Below are 13,358 nucleotides of genomic sequence, written 5' to 3'. Positions count from 1 at the left end.
TTGGTGTCTCCCACCTTAGAATAGAACATTCAAGCTGCACATCCTTCTGTAGGCCCTCACTCATCCCATTCCCAGCCTGTTTGCGAAATGCATTGTCAGGATTCAAAGAAAGCCTCACATCGGTCCAATTCCCATCCCCACACCAACACAGTTCTCAAGTCACCAATGCGTAAATAAAAAGCTTCAGTGATGCACTCCTATAGCCAAAAGGCACTGCTCGGTCTCTTCAGCATTTGCTGATGGTTCACTCCTGGAAACATTTTTCCAATTGGCTTCATGACACTACGTAGTCCTGGTCTTTCTCGTCCCAGGTGAGGACAGTCCTGGTCTTTGTCAACCCAAGTGGCCACTATTACTTCATCATCCTAATGTTCAGTTCTGGATCTCTTCTTATTCTACACCCTTCCTAGGCACTGTCCCCTGCCACAGCCTCTTTCTCACCTTTTCCATAACCTTGTCTAGGCCCAGCAGCCCCACATTTACCACTGTCACACCAGACCTTAGAGTTCCAGGCCTGAGTATCCACCTCCCCAGGGACATTCCCACTTGGATGTCCCAAGCACCTCCATTTTGCCATGTCTGAAACAGAATTCAGTATCAGTTCCTCACAACTGGTCTTCTACAGACTTCCCCAGTAATCCCTCAACCCACCTGTCAATATTTAGGCTGTTTGTAAGCCACTCATGCAAACATTCAGTAACCCAACTACGTGTCATAGATTGGTCTGAACACCTAGCTGTTAACATAAAGATGAGCACATCAGATAAAACTCCTGCCCTATTGAAGCTAGTTCAGTAATCACACACATTCCAACTGTGGTATATGAGGTGGAGAAGAGGTACAAAGGAAAACAAGAGGGTACCACAGGAGTCGACTGAGTGTGGCAGGCTGTGGATGGCTTCCTGACACAGTAACCTTAAGATGTTGCATGAGGCTGAGCAGGAATTCATTAGGTGGAGACAGGGAGTGAACCCCTGCAGAGAGGAAAGAGGGGCAGAAAGCCTGGCACTCACTGGCACTGTTGATTCTCCACCTGACCTTTCAATCCCTTGCCCCTTGAGAGGAACTCTCTCTGCTTTGCTCATCACTGTTGCCTTGATGCTGAGTAAAACAGGACTCACAGGAAGGATGCAAAAACTACAAAAACGGAGGCCTTACTCCACTACTCCATTCTGTGACCTAAGCCACTTCACCTCTTTCAACACTCTGGTACTAGAATACCTCAGTGTTCTAATAAGTAAAATGTAAATACTTGCCTTACAAACCTGCTGAGAAGCAAATCCATTATTTAGTAAATAAAAAGCACTTGATAAAAGCACTATTCCCAAAATTAAGAATTATGAGAGATCTTCAACAGACCAAAAACAAATGTTCACAGTCCCTGCTTTATTTCCATTTGTTCACACACACTTTAAAAAAAAAAAAAAAAAAACACATGCACTCACAAAATACCCAAACATCAGGAATTAGAAGGGCATAAAACAGGGGGCTTTATAGGCTGAAAAAATACCCTAGCTTCAGAACAGAATACCAATCAAATATTGAAAATTCCTTTGTTCAAAACACAAAGATGTTTTGTTTTTAATTGGAGTTTTTTTTTCTTTTTTTTAAAAAAAAGGAAAGATTTAAGGACAAACAGCAAGCTTCTCACACTGCCTGAGGCAGGGCCTGGTTTCTCTTCCTTGAAGGCCTTTTACAGATGTCAGCCTTCACTGGCCTCCATGCACAACCTCCCACTACCACCCATTCTGCCTGCCACTGCAAAGTGCAGGCACCCTGGGCCTCCCTGAGGATGCGGGCAGGGGCTACAGGGCATCCAGGATGTGGTCGATCTTGGTGACCAGCTCCTGGCGCTTTCCTGAGATGAGCTTCTCATTCTCAATGTACGTGTCTTTCTTGAGCTTGCCAGCCACCAGGCGCTCAGCCTCCACCGCCGACTTCAGCACCAGCTCCTTGACCTGTGCATCCAGCTTCTGCATTTCACTCACCTGGCCGAGGTAAGAGCAGGGCAGGACTTGTGAGCGATCCTCCCACCCCAGTCGGCAGGCCCCACCATCTCCCAGGCTTATAGACCCCAGAGCTCCACAGGGATCAGCCACAAATGCAGCCAACAGCACAGTGTCCCAGGGCAGCAGGGCTGGCTATGGAGGAAGATAGGCCTGGCTTCAAATGCCAACTTCACCACCCACAAGCCCTGTTCTTACGCCCTTGTGAACAAGCCCTGCACCATCCCTGGGCCTCATCTATGTTCCAGGACTCTGAGGACTGAGTGTGAAAGTACTTGGCAGCACCTGGCACGCGCCCTGGCACATAGCAGCTCCTCTATGAACGTCACTTCTCTCCCTGCAGCTTGCCAAATTAGGTCCAGGGATTCAATTAGGCAAAAGATCAATGGCAAGGGAAGGGGGGGTGACAGCCATTGTCACCTACTGTATGTCACATTGAGGACTGGTATAGTCACATTCATTCAACATTCAACAAATTAGTAAGCCATGGCGCAAGGCACAATTCTAGGTTCCAGAAAACAGCACTAAGGACAGATAAGGGATCTTGCCCTTAGATGCTGACATATAATTCACACTTAAGTAGAAGAATAAATTGTTTCAGAAAGTGGTAGGTGTGGGCCAGGCATGGTGGCTCACATCTGTAATTCCAGCACTTTGAAGGCCACGGCAGGCAGAACACTTGAGCTCAGGAGTTCAAGACCAGCCTGGGCAACATAGCAAAACCCCATCTCTACAAAAAATACAAAAAATTAGCTGGGCATGGTGGTGTGCACCTGTGAGCCCAGCTACTTGGGAGGCTGAGGTAGAAGGATTGCTTGAGCCTAGAGGTGGGGCTTGCAGTGAGCTGAGATTGCGCCACTACACTCCAGCATGGGCAACAGAGTGAAACCCTGTCTCAAAAACAACAACAAAAAAAGTGAGGCCGGGCGCAGTGGCTCACGCCTGTAATCCCAGCACTTTGGGAGGCCAAGGCGGGCAGATCACGAGGTCAGGAGATCGAGACCATCCTGGCTAACACGGTGAAACCCTGTCTCTACTAAAAATACAAAAAAATTAGCCGGGCGTGGTGGCAGGCGCCTATAGTCCCAGCTGCTGGGGAGGCTAAGGCAGGAGAATGGCATGAACCCAGGAGGCGGAGTTTGCAGTGAGCCGAGATCGCACCACTGCACTCCAGCCTGGGTGATAGAAAAAAGTGGTAGGCACTATGAGGAAATTCACATAGGGTGAGGAGAGGGAATGCCAGGAAGTGGACAGGGAGTCAGTGACTCTGAGGGGCACCTCTGCGAAAAGGTTACTATCCTCATTTACAGATAACTCCTTTACATAGCTTGTATCAGGCAGGGTTCTGAATATTTTGCATGCATTAACTCATTTTACACTCACAACCCCTATGAGGGGCTAACAGCATTCCCATTTTACAGATGAGGAAACTGAGGCACAGAAGTTAGGTGACTTGGCCAGGTTTACGAACTCTGAATCAGAGCCTGGATTCGAACCTATTGATTCTAAAGTCTAGGTTCATTTTACCATGACATAAGCGGCCTGGGACCTACAACAGTCTGGCCTCCAGGAGAGGATGCAGCTACTCTCAATACTGGCCAAATGGGCACACAGTGCTGAGGAGGCTGGCAGAGCTTCCTCCACACCCAGCTCACAACCAGGACCCCAAAATCCCTTGTTCCTCCACAAGGATTGGCACCACATGAAAAGCTATGGCCAGATGCAGTCTCATCCCACAAGCATGCAGGTAAGCAAGAGAGTTGCCTAGTGTCTGCCCTAGACAGAGCAGTGAGGCATGGAGAGCCCCAAGCCAAGCAACTCAGTGATGCCCGACACTTACTCTGTCACACAGATCAGAGCCCTCTGTCTTCAGCCTGGACTGTAGCAGTGCAATCTCACTGGTCAAGGCCTTGTGTTCGGTCTCCAGGCTCTTCTTGCCACTGTTGAGGGTGGAGATGTCCCGGGATTGCTTGTACCTATTGACAGTCTCGTCAAAGTGACGGTAAAGGCCTATTCTCTTGTTGACCAAGGTCAAGACCTGCTCTGTGATGCAGGCTACCTTCATCCTGGCTTCAGCAGCCGGATCCTGAAGGAAGGAGAGGCACCATGTGTGACAACATCCAGGCTTGGGTCCACTCCGATCTTATCTCCCAAAGAACATCTGCCACCACCAGCCATCCAAAAAAGAAATGCCACCTTCTTGGAAAGTCAGAGTCAAACCCCTACTGACACCTAATCTGGACCAGGTTCAGCAATGGGCAAAACTAGGGCCATAAAGATGAAGCCGACCGGCCGGGCCTGGTGGCTCATGCCTGTAATCCCAGTACTTTGGGAGGCCAAGGCAAGCGGATCACGAGGTCAGGAGTTCAAGACCAGCCTGACCAATATGGTGAAACCCCATCTCTACTAAAAAAAAAAAAAAAAAAAATTAGCCGGGCATGGTGGCAGGCGCCTATAATCTCAGCTACTCAGGGGACTGAGGCAGGAGAATCACCTGAACCCGGGAGGTGGAGGTTGTAGTGAGCCAAGATTGTGCCACTACACTCCAGCCTGGGCGACTGAGTGAACTCTATCTCAAAAAAAAAAAAAAAAAAAAAAAAAAGATGAAGCAGACTTTTTACTTCACAGTCCAGTAAGGCAGGCAGATAGATGTGAACAAGGATGATAATGTCAGTGTGCCCTGCATATACATTACAGCAGTCTTGCCCATTTAATCAGCAGGAAATATTAGATAAACCAAAATTAAGGGACATTCTATAAAACTGGTCTCTACACTACAAATGTCAAGGTTATTAAACACAAAGAAAGAACCAGGAATGGTGGGTCACACCTATAATCCCCACACTTTGGGCAGCTGAGGCAGGAGGATCACTTGAGGTCAGGGGTTCAAGACCAGCCTGGGTAACATAAGGAGACTCCATCTCTACAAAAAAAAATGTTGGCCAGGTACAGTGGCTCACACCTGTAATCCCAACATTTTGGGAGGCCAAGGCAGGCAGATTGCTTGAGTCCACGAGTTCGAGACCAGCCTAGCCAGCATGACGAAACCCTGTCTCTAATAAAAATACAAAAAATTAGCTAGGCATGGTGGTACATGCTTGTAGTCCCAGCTACTCAGGGAGCTGAGATGGGAGGATCACTGTATCCCAGGAGGTCAAGGCTGCAGTGAGCCCTGATCGTGCCACTGCACTCCAGCCTGGGTAACCGAGTGAGACTCTGTCTCGAAAAAAAAAAAAGACAACAACTTTTTTTTAATTAGCTGGGCATGATGGCATGCTCCCAAACTACCTGGGAGGATGAGGTAGGAGGATGGCTTGAACCCAGGAGTTCCAGGCTGCAGTGAGCTGTGATTGATCAGGGGACAGTCAGCAAAATTATGGACTCCATGTTGGTCAACAGTACTAATTAACTGGCCAATTAATAGTATTAATTAACTAATTAATTACACTATCCATTCTTTGAGGAAGAAGGCACAGAAGGCAGAACAGTGGAGCCACTTACCACAAAGTTCTGAACGTGCTGTTCTACCAGATTTTTAGCAACATTACATTTCCTGAATTTGATCATTATATTGTGATTATGTAAGAGAATACCCTTGCTCTCAGGCTACACACATGCTCAACTATTCAAGGGTAAAGGGGCACAATGTCTACAACTTAACCTCCAATGATTCAGCAAAAATAATTAAACACACACCCACACGCATGCATGCACGCACGCACACACGCGCACACACACACACACACACACACACAGTTATTCCTCCAGGTCCCCCACTCTCTGACTATCTGCACATACTCAAGTCCTGTAGTCAGCCCTGCAAAACCCAAGCATACAAAAAGTCAGCCCTCCACATATTTGGTTTCAGATCCCTCAAACACTGTATTGGGTATTGTATTTCCTATCTGCATTTGATTGAAAAAAATCTGGCCAGGCGCAGTGGCTCACACCTGCAATCCCAGCACTTTGGGAGGCCGAGGCGGACGGATCACAAGGTCACGAGATTTGAGACCATCCTGGCTAACACTGTGAAACCCCCGTCTCTACTAAAAATACAAAAAATTAGCCGGGTGTGGTGGCACATACCTGTAGTCCCAGCTACTCAGGAGGCTGAGGCAGGAGAATTGCTTGAACCCAGGAGGCAGAGGTTGCAGCAAGCCGAGAGCACACCACTGCACTCCAGCCTGGGCAACAGAGCAAGACTCCGTCTCAAAAAAAAAAGAAAAGAAAAACATAAAAACATCTACATATAAGTGGACCCACACAGTTCAGCTGGATCAACATCTTTGCTCACAGGTCCTACCAAAACCCCTCCCTGCTGTCTCAAAAACATCAGCCCCTCCAGCTGAATGCCCTTCCCCACCTTCTTTGCCTGTCACCTCCTCAGGGTAGCCTTGGGGCCTGCCAGGTTGCCCCATTCAAAGCACACCCTTGGTGCACACCTGTAGTCCCAGCTACTCAGGAGGCTGAGGCAGAAGAATCGCTCAAACCCAGGAGGCAGAGGTTGCAGTCAGCGGAGATAGCGCCACTGCACTCCAGCCTGGAGACAGAGCGAGACTCCATCTCAAAAAAAAAAAAAAATAGAAAAAAGCACACCCTGTGCCTGTCATCACATTCCCACAGTCCTCAAGCACCAGCTATGCTCATCTCCTCCCCCAGGCCTCACCCACCTGACTACAATAAGTGCCTGGTACTAGCACCTACCCTGGGGCATGGTGCCAAGAGCCCTAAGGAACAATGAGAGAATGAGAAATGGAGGAAAGAAGGAAGAAAAGACCAAGAGGATGACCTGAGGATAATGGCAGTGCAGCCTGGGGAGGACCAAGGAGTCACGGAGCCTGTCTGTCAGGGAGCAGAGAGTGGGGGTGGGGAGAAGGGTGCTGATGGGGCCAGGTTAGTGGTTTCTGCTCCCAACAAGGGATCACCACAGGGGAAGGGAGAGGGGACACTGGCAAGGGGACTAAGAGGGGAGTTCCACCTCCCAAGTTCCACTGAATAACAAGAAGCAAAACAGCTAAACAACAAGCACCAATCTTTTCGTTTTTCCTACCTCACCTGAGCATCCAAGTTACTCTGTCTCCAGAGACAAAACAAGACAGAAGCAGGGACTTAACCTCCTGTGCTGGTGACCACAAGCAACAAAAACAAAGTACCCTTCTGGCAAGGATGAGCACAGGCAGAGGTCTTCTGGCCATGGCGTCTTGCCCTGGGCTCACTGTGAGGATCAGTGCTCAAGCTGGCAAAATATTACCAAGGACACAAATGACAAGTAGGAAGAAGGCTGAGAGGGTACCTTAGTGATGGAGAAGTCCAGCCGAACATAGATGATGACGGTGAAGAACAGGATGTAGAAGGCCGCCACCACCAGCAGGGGCTCCTGCAGCATGAGCACCTTGTTGAACGTGTAGTGGACCTGGGAGAAGCAAGAGGACAGCTTCATTGGAGCTGCAGGGACACGGGAGCCTAGACTCACCCAGGCTGGCCCACTTGACCTGCTGCCCCACCCTAAGACCAGAAGACGCTGTGAGCTCAAATGACTCCAGCCCAAGGAAGGATGGGGAGTGAGTTCCTGGCCCCAGAGCTCACTGTCTGGGGAAGATGACATGGAAGGCAAACAGTGGAGCCACTCACCACAATGTCCTGAATGTGCTGTTCCACCAGATTTTTCTTGTAGGCAACAATCACAGGGCGGCCGAATGTGTCCAGATAGGTGTAGTGCAGCTCATCTGGGGCACGGCTGATTTCATAGGGACTATCAATTTCAATGTTCCTGGAAGAAGATGGGAATAAAACATAGCCTCCAACTAACTACTCCAATAAACCAGGTTTAGAATCAGAGAATTCCAAGGCTAAGGGGCCTTTCAAGGTCACTAAGTTTACACTCCTCCACTCTGCTCCCTTCCCAGCTATGGAGAACACCCACTCTCTTGAGACAGGGGAGCCAGTGCCACAGAGCCCTCTGTTTTAAAGCCCTTGTCTGCTGGGACAACAACTGTCCCTCTGAATCTTCCACTCCCAAGTTCTCACAGATACTGGCCCCACTCCTTTGAGTCACAAAGTTGACACAGCTCTCCTGTACATCCGACCCAGTGAGTCCCTCGGGGGCTTGAACAGATGCCTCACGGGCTGTTCTGAATGTTCTTTCTCTTCACATGAATAAGAGCTTCTTACGGGGCAGGGGACATGTCCTGCTTTTGTCTGCCCAGGCCCACTGTCCCTTCTCCTGGTAAACAGCACAACCTGGATTTACGTGAGGAACTATCCTTCCCCTATGGAATGTTCTCCACAGGAAGAAAATCAAGGGGTCTCTCATTCTGTCAGTCAGAGTGGACATGTCACTCAAGAGAGGCCAAGTAGATGTTCCCTGATAAAGTAAATCTAGAGCAAAGTGACACAAAGACTGTGCCCCTAGAACATACGCTCCCATTAGAGTACCACAAGGGTACAACCAGAAAAATCAGGTGCAAAGGAAAGGAACAGTCACACTCACTTGGCTCCTTCAGGCAGGATGATCTTCACAGTCAGAGAATCTATCACTTGTTCATCAAACACATGGTCTACAAACCTCATCTTCAGTGCATACTGGTCACCTGAAGGATCAAGCAAGCATAAGCAATGATGTGGAAAACAGATCAAATGGGCAGGAGAGAAAGAAGTACAGGGGCTCACATAAAGACAAAGCAACTAGACAGCAAAACCAAAAACCCACGGACCATGTTTACAACAAAACCAGGCAACAAAGTATCTCTACTGAACCACACAACACAGAGACAGGGATGGGGGTCAAAACACCGACAGCCACAAGACCTTCACGTTATCAGTGTCTGTAAAGGAGAAAGCAGAGAGAAGCAACAGGGCAACTGGTGTGCTTGAGAACAGCAGAACCCCAAAACACACAACCGGGATTCCCTAGAGAGCACAGAAGGCCAATGTGAGGAGTGGCTGAAACTCGGAGCACTCATGCCCTGCCTAATGGTGAGTGAAACAGGCCTGCAGAAGGTCACGAGTCTGCAGCAGTCTAGTCCCTGAGAGCAGAACTCCCCTTCTGGGACAGTGCCCTACAATAAGAAACCGCTCAACACAATCAAAATTGAGCATGACAGGGACAATGGAACTCAAAAACCGCGCAGGTGAAAGCTCAGAAATCAAGTCACGTGTTTTTGCAGTATACCACACTAAAATAGCAGAGATCTGGGAAGGTACAAAAGCCACCCTACACCATCCCTCCTTTGGAAAGGTCACATTAAAAATGATCAACAGACAGTGGCTCATGCCTGTAATCCCAGCACTTTGGGAGGCAGAGGCTGGCAGATCACCTGAGGTCAGGAGTTCAAGACCAGCCTGGCCAACATGGTGAAACCCTGTCTCTACTACAAAAATTAGCCAGGTGTGGTGGCACATGCCTGTAATTCCAGCAACTTGGGAAGCTGAGGTAAGAAAATTGCTTGAACCCAGGAGGTGGAGGTTGTAGTAAGCTGAGATTGTGCCACTGTACTCCAGCCTGGGCGACAGTGCGAGACTCCATCTCAAAAAAAAAAAAAAGGAAGAAGAAAACAATAAGTTATATAAGAAAAATGGGATGGAAATGAGAACATCCCTATAAGAAAAATGAAAACATGCCAGAAAGACGTCCATAAAAATGAACCAGGAGACTGCTCCTGCTATTCCAAAACAAGCTAAAGGTATTTAAAAAATGACACAAGTGATGCAAGAACAATGTAAACAATTAGAAAAATTCAGGCTGGGCGTGCTGGTTCACGTCTGTAATCCCAAGCACTTTAGGAGGCCGAGGTAGGTGGATCACCTGAGGTCGGGAGTTCGAGACCAGCCTGGCCAACACAGTGAAATCCCATCTCTACTAAGAATAAAAAATTAGCTGGGCATGGTGGCACGCGCCTGTAGTCCCAGCTACTCGGGAAACTGAGGCAGGGGACTCTCTTGAACCTGGCAGGTGGAGGTTGCAGTGAGCTGAGATCGCGCCACTGCACTCTAGCCTGGGAGGTTACAGTCAGCTGAGACTGCACCACTGCACTCCAGCCTGGGTGACAGAGTGAGACTCCATCTCAAAAAAATAAGTAAATAAGTAAATAAATTAGAAATAAAAAGCATTTTAGGAATTAAGGCTAAGCTAGATAGATTAGAGTGAATATAGATGGATTAAAGTGAATAACAACAAACAATAATGCTTTAAGATAAATGCGAAGAAAAGCTACTTTAATTATTTTTTAGAGACAGAGTCTTGCTCTGTCACCCAGGATAGAGGGCAACTTCCTGGGCTCAAGTGTTACTCTGGCCTCAGCCTCCCGAGTAGCTAAAACTACAGGTGTGAGCCAGATAATTTTTCACTTAAAAAAATTTTTTTGTAGAAACCCGTTTTAACAATGTTGCCCTGGCTGGTCTCAAACTCCTGAGCTTAAGCAATTCTCCTGCCTCAGCCTCCCAGAAAAGTTTTAAATGAAAAAACGGGCCTGGCACAGTAGCTTCAACCTATAATCCCAGCACTTTGGGAGGCCAAGGCAAGTGGATCACTTGAGGTCAGTTCAAAACCTGCCTGACCAACGTAGTGAAACCCCATCTCTACTAAAAATACAAAAAATAGCCAGGCATGATGGCAGGTGCCTGTAGTCTCAGCTACTCGGGAGGCTGAGGCAGGAGAATCGCCTGAACCTAGGAAGCGGAGGTTGCAGTGAGCGGAGATCGCGCCAAGAAAAATAGATGTAGGAGTTAACTGCAGATTAATAGATAAGACAGGCCAGGCGCGGTGGCTCACGTCTGTAATCCCAGCACTTTGGGAGGCTGAGGCAGGTGGACCACAAGGTCAGGAGATCGAGACCATCCTGGCTAATATGGTGAAACCCTGTCTCTACTAAAAAATACAAAAAAAATTAGCTGGGTGTGGTGGTGGGCGCCTGTAGTCCCAGCTGCTCGGGAGGCTGAGGCAGGAGAATGGCGTGAATCCGCGAGACGGAGCTTGTAGTGAGCCGAGATGGCGCCACTGCACTCCAGCCTGAGCAACAGAACGAGACTCCGTCTCAAAACAAAAAAAAAAAAAAAAAGATTAATAGATAAGACAAATTGAAGAGATTGAAAAGGGCAAAACTAAGGTATAGTATATAGAGACATATACTTGGGTGTTAAAACTACAAAGAAATTCAAGAAAGTGATTACTCAAAGTCAGGGAAGTGATTACTTTATGGAGAAGGAAGAGGTGCATGGAACACTTTTTGAGTAGCTAGCAAATTTTGGTTTATTGACGGGAAGGGGTGGAGAGAGGCACAAGGTGTTCCTCTTATAATAATTCACTGAACTATATGTATTTTTGTGTGGTTTTCTATATCTTATTTTTCAATAAAAAGGTTTAAAAAAAAAGACTTGGCTGGGCATGGTGGCTCTCACCTATAATCCCAGCACTTTGGGAGTCCAAGGCAGGTGGATCACCTGAGGTCAGGAGTTCAAGACCAGCCTAGCCAACATGGTGAAACCGTGTTTCTACTAAAAATACAAAAAATTAGCTGAGCGTGGTGGTGGGCGCCTATAATCCCATCTACTCGGGAGAGTGAAGCAAGAGAATCACTTCAACCGGGAGGTTGAGGTTGCAGTGAGCCAAGACCGCACCATTCCACTCCAGCATGGGTGGCAAGAGTGAGACTCTGTCTCAAAAAAAAGAAAGACTTGAAGAAAATACGACAAAATGTTTACAATCGTTAGTTCTGGGTGCTCATATAAAAGTGTGTTTTATTATTCTCTGAATTTTATTTTTTAAATAACTCAAAAACTATTTAAAGGAATTTAAGCAGTTCCATCTGATGACAGAACTACAAGGAGAGGACTTTTACATGCTGTTCGAATTGACTATCAAATGCATGTATTACTTTTACAATAGTAACTTGTACCCACTTAATAAAAGTTCCTGATAAACCAGTCTTCCTAAGAATGACAAATGAACACTCCCTATCTATAAAGACTGGTAATTGAAAGAAAAAAAATGCACAAAATTAAAGAAAAGGTTAGTTCCTCCCTTGCTATTGAAGACTGACCCAAATTATAGAGGTACTCATAGCTTGGGAGGTTGTAGCCAACGATGTAATGAGTCTTCCACCCGCCAAAGAGAGGGAAGCGAGGCCGGATTTCCATCTCTACAGAGTCATCCAAAATAAGGAGGTGGCTGGTGGAAACATTGCCAATCTCATCCCTGTAATAAACATCCTGGGCAGCAGCAGGGAGGATGGTCTGCAAGAGAGTAGATATGCCCTTCTGTAACTCCAGGAGTCAGCTCAAAGAGGAAATGATCCTAAACACAGAAGACTTTCTGCACCAAGATCCTCACATGGTACTACTTAATTAAAACAGTCCCCAAACACAACCTAAAAAAGTCTAACTTTCCCACAAAGGTTTCAGAATTTCTAGAAATTGCGTCAACCTCTCAATCAAGGGTGCTAACTACCCAAATTCTTCTAAACAGTAAATAATTAAGGGAATTGCAAATACCTTTGTGAACACTGAAGACTTGATACAAAGGTAAAAATAATCTTTCAAGTTATTTTGCAAATAAAGATGGAATATGGAAGAAATTTCATCAAATTACTAGGTGGTAGGGTTACAGAAAGGGTTTTTCTACTTGATATTCTTCATTGTATCTTCTAAATCTGTCAGTGTATTTTGATCATGGGAGGAAGGGATAACACCTTTCTTCACATACTGACCCCTTCTATCATACCTAAGTTAAAAAAAAAAGTTTATCAGATTTCATTTATAAGACAAAAAAGATTTAGAAACTATATGCAATATGATAAAATGTTTTTTAAAACATTACAAAAGGGCCGGGCACAGTGGCTCACGCATGTAATCCCAGCAGCCTGTAATCCCAGCACTTTGGGAGGCCGAGGCGGGTGAATCACCTGAGGTCAGCAGTTCAAGACCAGCCTGAACAATGTGATGAAACCTCACCTCTACTATAAACACAAAAATTAGCCGGGCATGGGGGCATGCGCCTGTAATCCCAGTTACTCAGGAGGCTGAGACAGGAGAATTGCTTGAACCCGGGAGGCAGAAGTTGCAATGAGCCAAGATCGGGCCATTGCACTCTAGCCCTGGACAACAATAGTGAAAACTCCATCTCAAAAAAAAAAGAAAAGAACAAAGAAATAGGTCAAAATGTCAGCTGTGTTTGGGTGGCGTGGTACTGAGTATGCTTTTCCTTTTTCTATTCAAATTTTCATTTAAAAAATATGGTTTAGGCCGGGCGCGGTGGCTCAAGCCTGTAATCCCAGCACTTTGGGAGGCCGAGACGGGCGGATCACGAGGTCAGGAGATCGAGAGACGATCCCGGCTAACACGGTGAAACCCCGTCTC

At 47.0% G+C, this 13,358-nt stretch overlaps 1 protein-coding gene across 2 annotated transcripts in view; it reads right to left on the bottom strand.

Moving 5' to 3' along the window:
* Positions 1-1,367: 1,367 nt before the first annotated feature.
* RPN1 (ribophorin I) overlaps positions 1,368-13,358 on the bottom strand; it is a 64,215-nt gene continuing 52,224 nt past the window's right edge. For both annotated transcript variants that reach the window (XM_074033172.1, XM_005571764.5), the window contains exons 5-10: positions 12,044-12,236; positions 8,497-8,596; positions 7,638-7,776; positions 7,300-7,419; positions 3,847-4,092; positions 1,368-1,988 (exon numbers count right to left, since the gene is read on the bottom strand). In XM_074033172.1, the coding sequence (XP_073889273.1) occupies positions 1,806-1,988; positions 3,847-4,092; positions 7,300-7,419; positions 7,638-7,776; positions 8,497-8,596; positions 12,044-12,236 (981 nt within the window). In that variant the 3' untranslated portion in view covers positions 1,368-1,805. The remainder of the gene's footprint in view (positions 1,989-3,846; positions 4,093-7,299; positions 7,420-7,637; positions 7,777-8,496; positions 8,597-12,043; positions 12,237-13,358) is intronic.

This window comes from Macaca fascicularis, chromosome 2 (genome assembly GCF_037993035.2).
Source record: "Macaca fascicularis isolate 582-1 chromosome 2, T2T-MFA8v1.1".
NCBI lineage: Eukaryota > Metazoa > Chordata > Mammalia > Primates > Cercopithecidae > Macaca > Macaca fascicularis.
The sequence above is the reverse complement of the archived record's forward strand: the minus strand, read 5'-3'. Positions and strand labels throughout refer to the sequence as shown.